This window comes from Nannospalax galili, unplaced genomic scaffold (assembly GCF_000622305.1).
Source record: "Nannospalax galili isolate Female #2095 unplaced genomic scaffold, S.galili_v1.0 scaffold660, whole genome shotgun sequence".
Classification (NCBI taxonomy): Eukaryota; Metazoa; Chordata; class Mammalia; order Rodentia; family Spalacidae; genus Nannospalax; species Nannospalax galili.
In genome coordinates, this window is record NW_008349073.1 from 408,746 (window position 1) to 421,156 (window position 12,411).

At 41.2% G+C, this 12,411-nt stretch overlaps 1 protein-coding gene across 2 annotated transcripts in view; it reads right to left on the minus strand.

Annotated features, from left to right (window-relative positions):
* Positions 1-2,100: 2,100 nt before the first annotated feature.
* Klhdc10 (kelch domain containing 10) overlaps positions 2,101-12,411 on the minus strand; it is a 69,400-nt gene continuing 59,089 nt past the window's right edge. For both annotated transcript variants that reach the window (XM_008846346.3, XM_008846347.3), the window contains 5 exons: positions 11,890-11,974; positions 10,342-10,408; positions 9,656-9,703; positions 7,839-7,978; positions 2,101-6,524 (listed from right to left, as the gene is read on the minus strand). In XM_008846346.3, coding sequence (XP_008844568.1) covers positions 6,315-6,524; positions 7,839-7,978; positions 9,656-9,703; positions 10,342-10,408; positions 11,890-11,974 — 550 coding nt within the window. In that variant the 3' untranslated portion in view covers positions 2,101-6,314. The remainder of the gene's footprint in view (positions 6,525-7,838; positions 7,979-9,655; positions 9,704-10,341; positions 10,409-11,889; positions 11,975-12,411) is intronic.

Below are 12,411 nucleotides of genomic sequence, written 5' to 3' on the forward strand. Positions count from 1 at the left end.
TTAGAAACCAGTGAGTCCCAGGTTGGCTCTGAAGCTGGTCTTGTACTTCCTGCCCCATCTATAGCACCTTCTACTCATACTACACAAGTGAGCATTGTCCCAAGTGTGGCACTCCACTAAGGTGCCATCATAGTGTGATAAAAAATTTTAGTATTAGATCAAGGTGTAGAGGTCACCCTAGTCCAGTCCTAGAGCTCTAAATGTATGATGCTCCAGGTCCTTGGTCAACATCCCAGTCACAGAATGTTTGATCTAAAAGGGACATCAGTAATGGTCTAGCCCACCCCTTCTGACTAATGAGTAAACCAAAGCCCAAGAAAAAGTGAGCTGCACACAGAGCAGGGGTGTTACTCAAAGAGGCAGGAGCACAGCTCCCGTCCCCTCTCACATCTCTTTCTGAAATTACCAATAGGTGACTTGAGCCATGTGTGGCTATATTCAAATCCATTTAAATTAAGTTAAAACTTCAGTTCCTCTGCCACAGTAGCCACTGTTGACAGCACATATGGTTAATGGCTGTCACCTGGGTGGACAGTACAGATAGAGAGCAGTTCCATCTGCAGAAGGCTCTATCTAGGTTTAGCAGTGCCAGGCCTTTTATATGAAGGTATGCCCCAGATTAGCTGCAAAAGAATGTGATGGTGCTGTCATTATAATAGCTTTGTAACAACATCCTGACACACTAGTTTTAAATGTAACTGGAAGAACAAAACCACCCGAACCAACTGAGGCACTAGAGCCCCTCCCCCTAGGCCCTAGATGGGGCTAGAAGCCTTGTCTAGGAAACAAGTCAGATGCAAACAATAGTCTGTTTCAAAGCTCTGGCAGGTTAAAAGACTAAAAGTTACAGGATTCCACTTTTTGTTCTGGGTATGTCTGAGAGGAGTATATTTTAGAAGAGAAGGGAGAAACTTGCCAGAGGCAGGACGAGTCCCCTGCACGGAACTGCTTCACAATGAGCGGGCACTGCCCATTTCTCCTCTTTACAGATTTACATTGTAATATCTAGGATATTTGCCCTTTGAAAGTACATCTGATCAAAAAGCCAATGGAGGCACAAAAAGTAAGAGGCATATATATGTGAAATTTCAGAAGGGGGGGGCCTTAAACATGATGTGACTTGAAGTATCAACTTGCCTACTCTAGACTTCACAAAGGAGACATGTTGCTAGGAGAAAGGTTAGAGGATGAAGTGGAGGTTTAGAACAGGGAAACATCTAGAAGACCAGGGCCAATGCTAAAAATTATGGTTTATCCCCATGGACTATGGTTTTACCCCAGGACAGGACTCGGCGCCAACTGTGGCATTGTCTTTGAACTGTAAAGTCCTATGTCTCTGTTGGTAGGGGTTCACATTTTCCCTTAGAGTTCACTGTATCTCCTCCAACTCTTTGGAAGAGTCTAGCCAATCATTCAAACCTACCTAGCAGTGGTTTAGGGGTACAAGGGATGGGACAGTAAAAGGGAGTGTGATCTGTCCCACAGTTGCTCCCTTGCAAATGTCCTTGCAGAGGGAGCAAAGTTCTACTGGCAAAGCTATTTTGTGTCCAGGAGCTCCAGATGGTGTGCAGACAGCAGCCACAGCAGGAGTGGGGGAGTAGTAGAAGACTCCCAGATATTACAGAGCAAAGCCCACTCTGATGGGGACTGAGTGAGCAGTGAAGCAGGTAGGACTGACTGATGCATATGTCAAACCAGTGAGCTCACACACGCACGTACAAATTACTGCAGACAATCATGGCGGCTTGAACCAAGTAGATTTAGGTAAGATTTATTGATCAGATTGTTTTAGAAAACCAACAGCAAAACACTGACAAGGTACATAAATACAGATTGGACATTTTGGGGTAAAATCACTACATTTCCTACTTGCTGGTAGGAAACCAGGGGAGGTGGAAAAGCTGTCCTGATCACATGGCATGCACACCAGACTGCAAAAGGACTTCAACACTATTTAACAGGACTGTGGCAAATAGCTTTAAAGTAAGGCGAGCATTGTGTGTGGCCTCAGTATACCCTGCAGAAGAGCAAGGCCAAGGCCACCCTTAGTGCTGCAATCCAGAGACAGGCTTTCCCTTCTTGTCTGGTTCTTCCAATGACTGGTCACTGGCAGGTGCCTTTCAGGGAGATGCCAGCACTCCCTGTGCAGACTCTGTAAAGAGAGTCAGTGTGCTTTCTGCTGCCTCCTCTGTATTCTTGACGTGTGACTAGCACAACAGCAATTCCTACTACTGACTGAGATTGCCTTTTTTATGAAAACTGCCTCTGACTCCTCCTGTACAGGATAAGCAGGACCTTTAAAAACTTCTCAAAAGTTTTAAGAAATTAACAACATGAAAATTACACCAAAGATGATACTACTTTTGAAGCACAACTCAGAACTTCTGTTTATAACACCAGACAAGGGGAGAGGTCTTTTTTTTTTTCTTTTTTTTTTCTTTTTTTCTTTTTTTCCCCCAAATTTCACAACCTTAGAAGGGAAATGTTATCATTGGGCATGACCTGGTGGCAACACATAGAGGTTCCAGAACTCTATACCAAGCCTACCTTAGGCTCTGCCAACACTTCTAGAGTTCCAAGGTACTTGGGGGAACCAACGCAATTTACATCTACGGGAACCAGTTCTTGGAACGCATAATCATAAGACAATAAACCCTCATTCACCCTGGAGTTCAACGCCAGAAAAAGAGAACAAAAAGGAGATGGCTTTTTGTGCTACATCAGAACGCTGGCAGGCAGACAGCTCGTAACCTAGGCCATTTTCTAAGCTTCAGTAAAACCACATAAAACCCAACTGCTTTTTACTGGAGATAAAGACCAACCTAGCTGGAGAAGGACAGTCCAACCTTCCTATACACCAAGCTGCTGGACTGGAGAAGGTACCTCCAAAGAAAAACAAAAGAGCAAGGATTTGTCATGAGCCAAAGAAATGTGTTCAAATGATCAGATTTCCTGTTTCTGCCATACACAGCATTTTCTTCCCACAGGTACTACAGAGTTCTTTGGTTCAGGAGGCAGCCTAGAACTCAGGGCAGGAGACCATGCTCGAGGGTAACATCTAACCTTAGGAACATCTAACCTGTGGTTTCCCATGTCAGTGGTCAACATGGATAAAGCTAACTAGGACCACTTATGTGGGTGCTGGTTGCTAGCCCCTCTTTGAGCTGCTTTTCCTTTCCTATGTACTTGTCCTTTGAAAGGGAGGTGTTTGTGGGAGAGGGAGAGGGAGGGAAAAGACATGTAACTGAATCAACTGTTTAACAGAAAAGTTGAAACATTGATTATCTATGGATTTTAATTATCTGTGCTTTACTCTTGCTACTCTGGGTAACCAAAGGTCACGGTTATACCTTTACCTAGAAATGTTAATATTTTCATTATATTTATCTTTTAAATCTATGTGATAGGCATGAAGGGTATTGAGCAAATTTTCATGTGAAATTATTAGGCCTTGAAAGAAAATTTCTGCCAGTGGAAAGGGTTTTGCTTGGCCCCCCCAAAATAGTTAAAATTTCAATCTATTATATATTGGTTTATAGTTTTTCTGGGATGAGGAAAATACTTTATTAAGAAAGCATCACTTAATAAGGTATTACATTCCCAGATTAAATTAGTGTATACATGGGAGAACTGTTAGCAATATTAGGTTTTAATTCTCCACTTAGGCAACACCTTTCAGGTAGACTTCCTGTTCTTGGGCAAGACATGCAAACAGGAGATAGAACAAACAAGACTCAAGTCTCAACACTACAAACCCAAGAACAGTAAGAACTAGAATAAGAAAACATGGACTTGAAAATCCAGCTTTACCAAGAGTTGGCTTATGATCACATTGAAAATTCTTGGCATAATTTTACTTTAAAGTAGTAAGCTGACTTCTCCAAGGCAGTAGTGTAGCTGCTTTATAGGCAGACCTCCACATAGTCTGTATCTATCCATGTTTCTACATATTGCACTCTGATTTCCAGGACTGCAGGAAGATGACTAGGTATACCACAAAGAGGCAGAGGTGGCATCATAATCTCTCCACCAGGTGATAGTATCAGGAATTCTAAGTGCTGGTTATAGATATACTAAAATGCCTGGTGACCCTTTTATAAAGTCCAGTCATCTTCATATAAGTCATCATATACAGTCTTATTTGGCATCCAGAACATGTGCACGAGTGGCTCTACGGTACTCACAGCTAGTCATATAGTGTTATTATTAAAAGAGGTCACTTTAGGCCAAAGACATGTACTTGTAAGACACATAAGTCTTTGATCTGAGGTCTCCAACACCTACCTCAAAGAAGACTGCCCTCAAAAGGCTTAGAAAGAATGCTAGCAAGTGTGGCTTGAATCAAACCCTCTTTCTACAGCTTATATTCCAAGGACCATGAAGTCAAAGCATAGAGGCTGAGCATTCAGTCTTTGGTCCCTATAAAAACCAAGGACAAATGCTTCTGTCATCCTAGAAAACATGGCTTATTTAGTTTGGGATATATTTTCACCACAGTTAAGAGACCTGGCTGGAATCACACAGTTTTGAACTCATAAAGCAGCTCAGATTGACTTGCTCTGGAGAGGGCTCCTCTGAAGAGCAGACCTAGCAGTGGGTGGCAAGAGGTGACATGCCACACAGATTGGGAATGGCAAGATTTGGGGGAATGGGGCCTTTCCTCCTCAGAAATGACCCACACTCACAGGTAAGTGCTTCTTACAAGACTGCAGAACACAGGCTCCATTAACGTAACCCAACATGGATGGAACATAATAAGGCCTAAAGGCAGGGAGTCCAAAATCAAGAGGCTCTTCTCCAGGACTGAACACAAAGCGCTAACGTTTTGGGTATAACACAAAAGTGACTTTAAATTCACACAAGCTTAAGAGATCCCTTCTAGGCTAAAAGAAAGAATAGGAACTTTAAAAGTTAGATGAAAAAGAGGCACTTTAAGTAAAAATGTGTTCCAAATCTCTTGTATGAGTCTCCTCTAGTAGGGGGACTGCAGGAGGTTCAGCACTGCCCTCCCACTTGCCTCCAGCACCTTGAATACATTATGGATGTCCAAATGTTCAAGGTAAGGGACTCACTCGATTTCTCAAGCAGCCAGATGGCAAAGCAGGTGAAAACATAGGTCATTTTTCTTTTTTCAAATTAACAAAACCAACCAGAACTAAAATCTCTAACCAAAAAAAAAGCAAACGATCCTGTTAATTCCTTTCTCCTGCTAGTTTTCAAATGATACTCAGTTTCTGAGGAAGGATAACCTGTGGTTTTTCCCTTAAGACCTTTTATCTAAATTACTAGACAACTATAGCATTATGTACACTGAAGCAGACGGAAAAGGAGACAACAAGCTCGGGAGGAAATGAGAACCAGCTGCCTGAGAAAATGGCAGGAACATGGTCTAGAGATGAGAAAGAAGTGCTGAAAAGGAAAAGGTTGATATGATAGTCAGCGCCCACCACCCCAAACAGAAGCTGGGTTAACAAGTCCAAAGGGTGCAGGTGTTCTGCCCTACTCTCCTGTCCCTTGACATTTACACCATATATTTAGGACCTACAATTCCCCAAGAAGTCAAAGAGATATTTAAAGCCATTAGTAAGGGGAATTAAAAAAACCGCCCAGAAAGAACCTTGACGGCAACAACAGAACACAACCATGGCATACACATTAAATCCTGACAAGCCAATTAGAACACTGCTGGCTCCACAAGGTGGAAGGGGAAAGCTCAATAATCAAAAGTTGCTGAGCTGCCTAATTTCCTTCAAGTTTAGGTACCTATGCACAAGACATCAACCACTGCTGCTGCTAAATCCAGCTGCTCAGACATGTCTTAGAAGCAGCAACTCAACATCCAGGTTTAAGCACAACCTGCAAGACTCTCAAGCTTGTCTTCTCATCTATCTCCCAAATTACTAGCTGCTGTTCCTGCTGCTGGCTTTTTGTTTTTTATTTTTGTTACCGATGATGCTTTAATTTGTGGTGTATCGGCTGATGTGCCATTATGTTCAGAATTTCTTTTAAGAAACTTCTCTCTCTTGATTCCTAACATTATTAAGGTACTTTCAGATACTCCCTCAACCCCCTCAAGAAAAAGGGAGTATGTGAATGTGGGGTCTATTGGGAGGAGGGAGAGAAGCAAAGAAGCAAGCACATGGGAGTGAGATGTCCATAAACTTAAAATCATTTACAGAAAGGCATCTGATGTATTTTCTGAATAAGGCCTTGATCAGGGTAACCAATCCTCTTTGTAGCACACTCTACACTGCCCATAAATAAAGGAGTCTTTAAATTAACATTTCCAGTATCAATGAACAGTCCAGAAATCCTCATTTCAAGCGCTCGATGAGTCCCTGTGTTAGTCCAAGGTGCAGAAGCTGTGTTCGGGAGAGGTTTGCTAGGTTGGGGAAGGCCGCGAGCAGCTTCTCCCATGCCAGTTCCAGCAGGCTAGGTACCACCAGCCAGATCTTAAACAATGACCCAGTCCGTTTGTTTTCGTGGATGTTCACCACTCCTCCATGAATGTACATGCAACCAGCCTATGAACAAATGGCAGTTAAAAGACAAATTCAAATGGAGAAAGAGCTATCAAGGCAGAGATTCAGCAAAGAAAAAAAAAGAACACAATAGACTGAGTCAAGATGAGACCAAACAAAATAATTCCTCATGCTGGAGATGTGGACCAGCGGTACAGCACCTGTATACTATGTGTGAGGCCCTGGATTCAATACCCAGAACCATTTATACACAAGAAGACTTTCTCACTGGTCCTAACCTAACCTAGAAATCAAGAGAACTTATATTGTTGGACATAGTGACACACACTTTAATCCCAGCACTTGGGAGGCAGAGGCAGGCAGATCTCTGTGAGTTCAAGGCTACACAGTAAGTTCCAGGCCAGCTGGGACTATAAGGAGACCATGTCTCAAAAAGACCCAAAAAGAGAAAAAAGAAACAAAAAAAAAAAAAAGAGGACATATAATGAATGGGTTATTAAAGAAAAAAAACTGTAGTCTGGATGAGGTTTTTCTTTCAGACAGGGTCTCACTAACACTAATGTAGCCCTGGCTGGCCTGGAACTCACAGAGACCCACCTGTCTCTGCCTCCCAAGTGCTGGGATTAAAGGCATGCACCACAACGCCCAGCCTGTTTTGTTTGTTCTTGAGATAAGGTTTCAATTTATTGCCTCGATAGGTCTTGAACTCTTCTACTCAAGTGACCCTCCTACCTCAGACTCCTGAGTGTATATGCCACATCTACAGAGGTCAGAAGAACAAGCTGACTCCTAAGTGTGTATGTCACACCCACAGAGGTCAGAAGAACAAGCTGGATGCCCTGGGGCTAGTGTTACAGGTGTGAGCTGCCCTACATGGGTGCTGAGAACCAAACTTAAGGCCTCTGGAAGAGCAGTAAGTGCTCTTAATTTGCCTTTTTAAAAAAAAATTCTATCTACAAACAACTTTCTATTAACATTAAATTTAGAGTATATTATGTATCCAAAGTGCCAAATGCTGGTAATACAAAGAAGAAGGAAAAAGTTTTTACAGTATTTTCAATAATATGGTTTCAGAGGGTAACATTACTCTGCCCTTCCAGGAAACACCTTTGAATTCACTGTCATGGCCTAACACGCCACGCACTGTTTTCTTTACGTTTATGTTGCTCTTTGAAACTCTGGATGCGATGGTATTTTCCTCTTCTTTTCTTAGTGGGTTAGCTTCAAAATGAAGTTGAAAAACATTCTCTCAACTAAGGTTAGTCAATATCAGCATCTTTTTTTCTTGCTGGTATCTCTAAAAATTTTCCTTACCATCTACAACTATGTAAAAGGGACATGAAAACAAAGACTCACTGGTGTGACAGCTGCACAGTGAAAATAAACTGGCTCTGGCATGGCAGCAGGGAGCTTCACCCACTGAAAAGTCTGCAGATTCAGCTTCCAGATGTCTCCCAGGATCACTTCTCCATTATAGCCCCCACAGATAAACACATCTGTCAGAGAAAAGAAAGCAGGTATCACACAAAGGAAATGAGCCTCAGCTAACATGTCTTGCAGATCACAGGGCTAGCTGACAGTTAGGTGGATTACCCCAGACCAGAGAGGGCTTCAGCTGTGTCTCTTGTGCTGCTGGCCTGTCCCTCGATAAGAACTAGGGCATGTCACTGGGACCTAGGATGCCAGCCCCTAAGAAGGCTTCATGTCAGAGGCTGTCAAACCCAAATATTCTAGGTTCTAGGCACAGAATGTGAATGAGCAAGGGGGGTTGGGAAATAAAGTCTGATGAAAGCAAAAGGGGGAGCTCATGCTCTAAAGGGGCAGTAATGCAGCTCCAGTGAGTGATGCAATGGAGGCACCCACACTGGCCATGCCAGATCTTCTTAGTTTCCAAGACAAGCTGAAAATCTGGATTTTGAGTGTTGCCCACTCATTAAAAGAATACTAATTAAAAAACAAACGTGGCTACAGACCAGCAGTCTTCAAATTCTTGTTTTGAATAAGATCTTGAAACAAGCATGCATTTTTTTTTTTTACCCAGAGATAAATGTCCTCCACGTGACATTTAACCTAAAGAGAAACATGTACTACAATGCAATCTAGGGCACAAAATGGGTTCTTCAAAATGTTTTTTTCTGGCTTTCTTCAGAAAATATCCTAAAATTCCCATTTGCTCTGTACAGCTTTGTCAGTTAATAGTGGCTTATTCACTGACTTGTAATAAAGGCCACTAGAACCTCTAAACTAAATGACCAGAACTAAAGCTCAGTCCAAATGTATGGTGCTTGGCCTCAAAGAATCACATGAATAAATCTCTTAACTCAAGTCTAGATCAAGTTTAAGGCAATACTTAACTGAACTCTAAAATATACCAGAAACTGGATTTGGGGTTTTTTTTGGAGGGGGGTAGTATTCAAGCACAGTTTTAGTCTCAGAAGGCAAAGCTGAAAAATGTCACTCTATAAATCCTATCCAAAAAGCAGAAGTATAATAATAATAGAAAGTTCTTCTGTGTAGTTGAAATGGCAGAATAACCCTACTTAAGTTTGATCTAGACTCTGAAAGGACACAGGCCATCAAGCTCACTTATCTACCCCTTCCTCCCAGAAAAGGAAAAAAAAAAAACGAGAGAGAGAATTAAGAGTGTACCAAATTATAAAAACTATAATACACACTGTAAATTAAGAGCCAGGAAGATTACCCAAAGAAGATTCATCTACCACACCTAGATATCTAAGTAGCTGCTGCTACTTTCTGACTTCATGGGATGCCATGGTTGTACAGGGCCAAAGAACAAACTCAAGAGTTTCATTTGACATCAGACAGAAAAAAAGAATAAACTATGAAATAATATTCTGAAGAAGTCATTATAATTTCAACACATGTCCACTGAGGTCTTCTTGTAAAAGCAATCACTACTATTAGTACCACAAACCATGCTGAAATATCAAGTGTACCGTAAAAGCTATTTATCACCAACTTTTAGAGTTCTCTTAACTGAGAGAACCCAGACACGAAACTAGTTTATATTATGAAAACTGCTAAGAAAAGCAAAATTCTTTAGATTTCCCTTCCAAAGTTATGCACCTCTTTCAAGGAGCTAATTAGGAAATCTGCTACTCTCAACAAATATGATTGCAGAAATGAATCAAAACATTATTTAGAATTCATACCATTTTTTATTTGAACACAGCTGTGACATCTTCGGGCTGCAGGAAAACCTGTCGAACACATAAATACAGAAATTCCATTATTCATAGAAAACACTAATTCTTTTAATCTTTCCTTGATAAGGCATCAGAGAAACAAAGTAGGGTGAAAGGACAGAGGATCCGAGTGGCTCAGAAGGGTTGATTTGATTTAAGCTCCTATTTATTTTTTTATTTTATTTACTATTTTTATTGTGTCTGAGTGTATTGCCTGCATGTATATAAGTGCACCTGTATTGTACAATGCCTGTGGAGGACAGAAGGTCTCAGATCCCCTGGAACTGGAGTTACAAACGTTTGTCATCATGTGGGTACTGGGATTTGAATCCAGGCTTTCTGTAAGGACAATCAGTACTCTTAATCACTGAGCCATCTCTCCATCCCCACAAGCCTATTTATCACACATGTATTTTCCCACTTATGCCACAGAATTCAATAACTTGTTAGAATTCTTTCTGCTCAGTTGCTAAGGAAAAATACTAACTGATATACAGAGTAAAAATAACTTCTTTTCTTTTACAAATAACTTCTAATACCAGTTTTACAAACACTTTATTTTCCATAGCACTTAAGATAATCACCCTCCCTGAAAGAACAGGTATAGACTACAGTATTTGCTACATACAAATGAATCAATACTTTTAATTTACCTATTTTTTCATGAGGTTTTGTTGCAATCTCCTCCCATGCATTTGTTTCAAGATTGTAAGCATGGATCTTGAAAGAAAAAAGAACATATATAAGTAAAAAAACTGCAATTTCAGCCTGAAAACAGATTTTTAAAAGTGGACTATTTTTTACAGCAGTTTTAAAAAAGGTAAAGGAAAGCCGGGCGTGGTGGGCATGGTGGCGCAGGCCTTTAATCCCAGCACTTGGGAGGCAGAGGCAGGCGGATCTTTGTGAGTTCAAGGCCAGCCTGGTCTACATGGTAAGTTCCAGGACAGCTGGGGCTACAAGGAGACCCTGTCTCAAAAAGAAAAAAAAAAAAAAAAAGGTAAAGGAAAAAGTACAGCAATTTCCCATATAGGAAACTAGATTGCTTTTGAAGTACATTTATTTATTTATGTATGGGGAGAGGACATGCAAGTCACAAGAGCACTTGTATGGAAATCAGAGGACAACTTTCAAGAATGAGTTCTCTCCTTCCACCATGTCAGTCCCAGGATTAAACTCAGGACAGCAGGCTTGGCAGCAAGCACCACTGAACCATTCACCAGCCCAGGAAACCAGATCTTAAAAAAAAATTTTTTTTATGTGTATGAGTGTATTGCTTGCACCAGTGTTGTGCAATGCCCGCAGAGATCAGAAGAAGGCATCAGATATCTCTTGGAACTGGAGTTACAACAGTTGTTAGCCCACATGTGGGTGCTGGGAATGGAACCTGGGTCCTCTACAAGAGCAGTCAGTGCTCTTAACCACTGAGCCATCTTTCCAGCCCCAAAGGAAAGCAAACCTTTAACAGCCAGGGCAAACACATACTCTTTGTTGAAAGGGTATGTGTAAGGGTAAGGCAAACATGAAACACAGTTGAAAACAAAGTCTATACATGGTGAAAAGAGCTGGAGTAGGAAGCAGAAGCACCCTGACTCCGTTTTCTTCTCTGTGCTTCTGCAACTTCCACATTTCCCACAGGGAATGTGTATCATTTTTATAAAAGAAAAAAGCAAGTGTTGGTAAGGAAATGGGAATGTCATTTTGACAAAACCTGCAAAGACCATTAAAATTCCAAGGCAGACCAAGAGCTCTGTAGCCTAATCTAGACTTCCTTTGGGATTTGTAACTGTGACATTTTCAAAATGCCACAGGGATGGATGGCTAGCAGCACAAAGAGCTCAGATTTCTGAGTTAGTGACGTGCAGTCCTCAACTCGCCTATTCTTTTTAGATGCACAGCACTGACAAGGGGCTGTGACATTCTGAGAATCCTTGTCCTGCTCAAGCTACTAGACTTTCCTTCTAGTCACTTTCCTCATCCACCACCAGGGGGTAATTCTCATGAAGACTTGCCAGCATGTGACAAATGCAACTGTTAACCACAAAGCATAGTAGAGTACAGCGTTCAACCTTCTACCACACAGAGCATCCACAAAGCAAGTATTGATGAAGCTGCTCAAATATCCAAATACCTTAAGTAAGACAGTCATCTTAATACAATTCATGCCTCTATTTTCCCTCTCATTTCTTAAAAAAAAAAAGTACCTTGTTTAAGGAATAAGCTGTCCAGGAAGTACCTCCTCCCAAGATGTAAATCCTTTGCCCATCATGAGCAATTTCATGTCTGTATCTGAAAATATACAGTAAAAGGTAAAATTAGGTGAGCAACTAAAAAAAAAGGTAATTAGTAAAAATTATCTCCCTCAGATTCAGTTATGAGGGTTATATTGAATAAATATTAGTATTTATGATGATAAATTATTAGATATGAACTAAGAATTTACCAATAGTGAACTGGTTAAATGATTTATTGAATATACATAAAAATGCATTAGTCTACAATCAAGAATGCAAGTAAAACTGATTATGGTGGCACACATCAGTAAGATATGCTGAAGAGGCTACATAGCATTTGGCTGGGCGTGGTGGCACACGCCTTTAATCCCAGCACTCAGGAGGCAGAGGCAGGTGGATTTCTGTGAGTTCAAGGCCAGCCTGATCTACATAGTGAGATCCAGGACAGCTGGGGCTACAGGGAGACCCTGTCTCAAAAAAAGACCAAAAAAA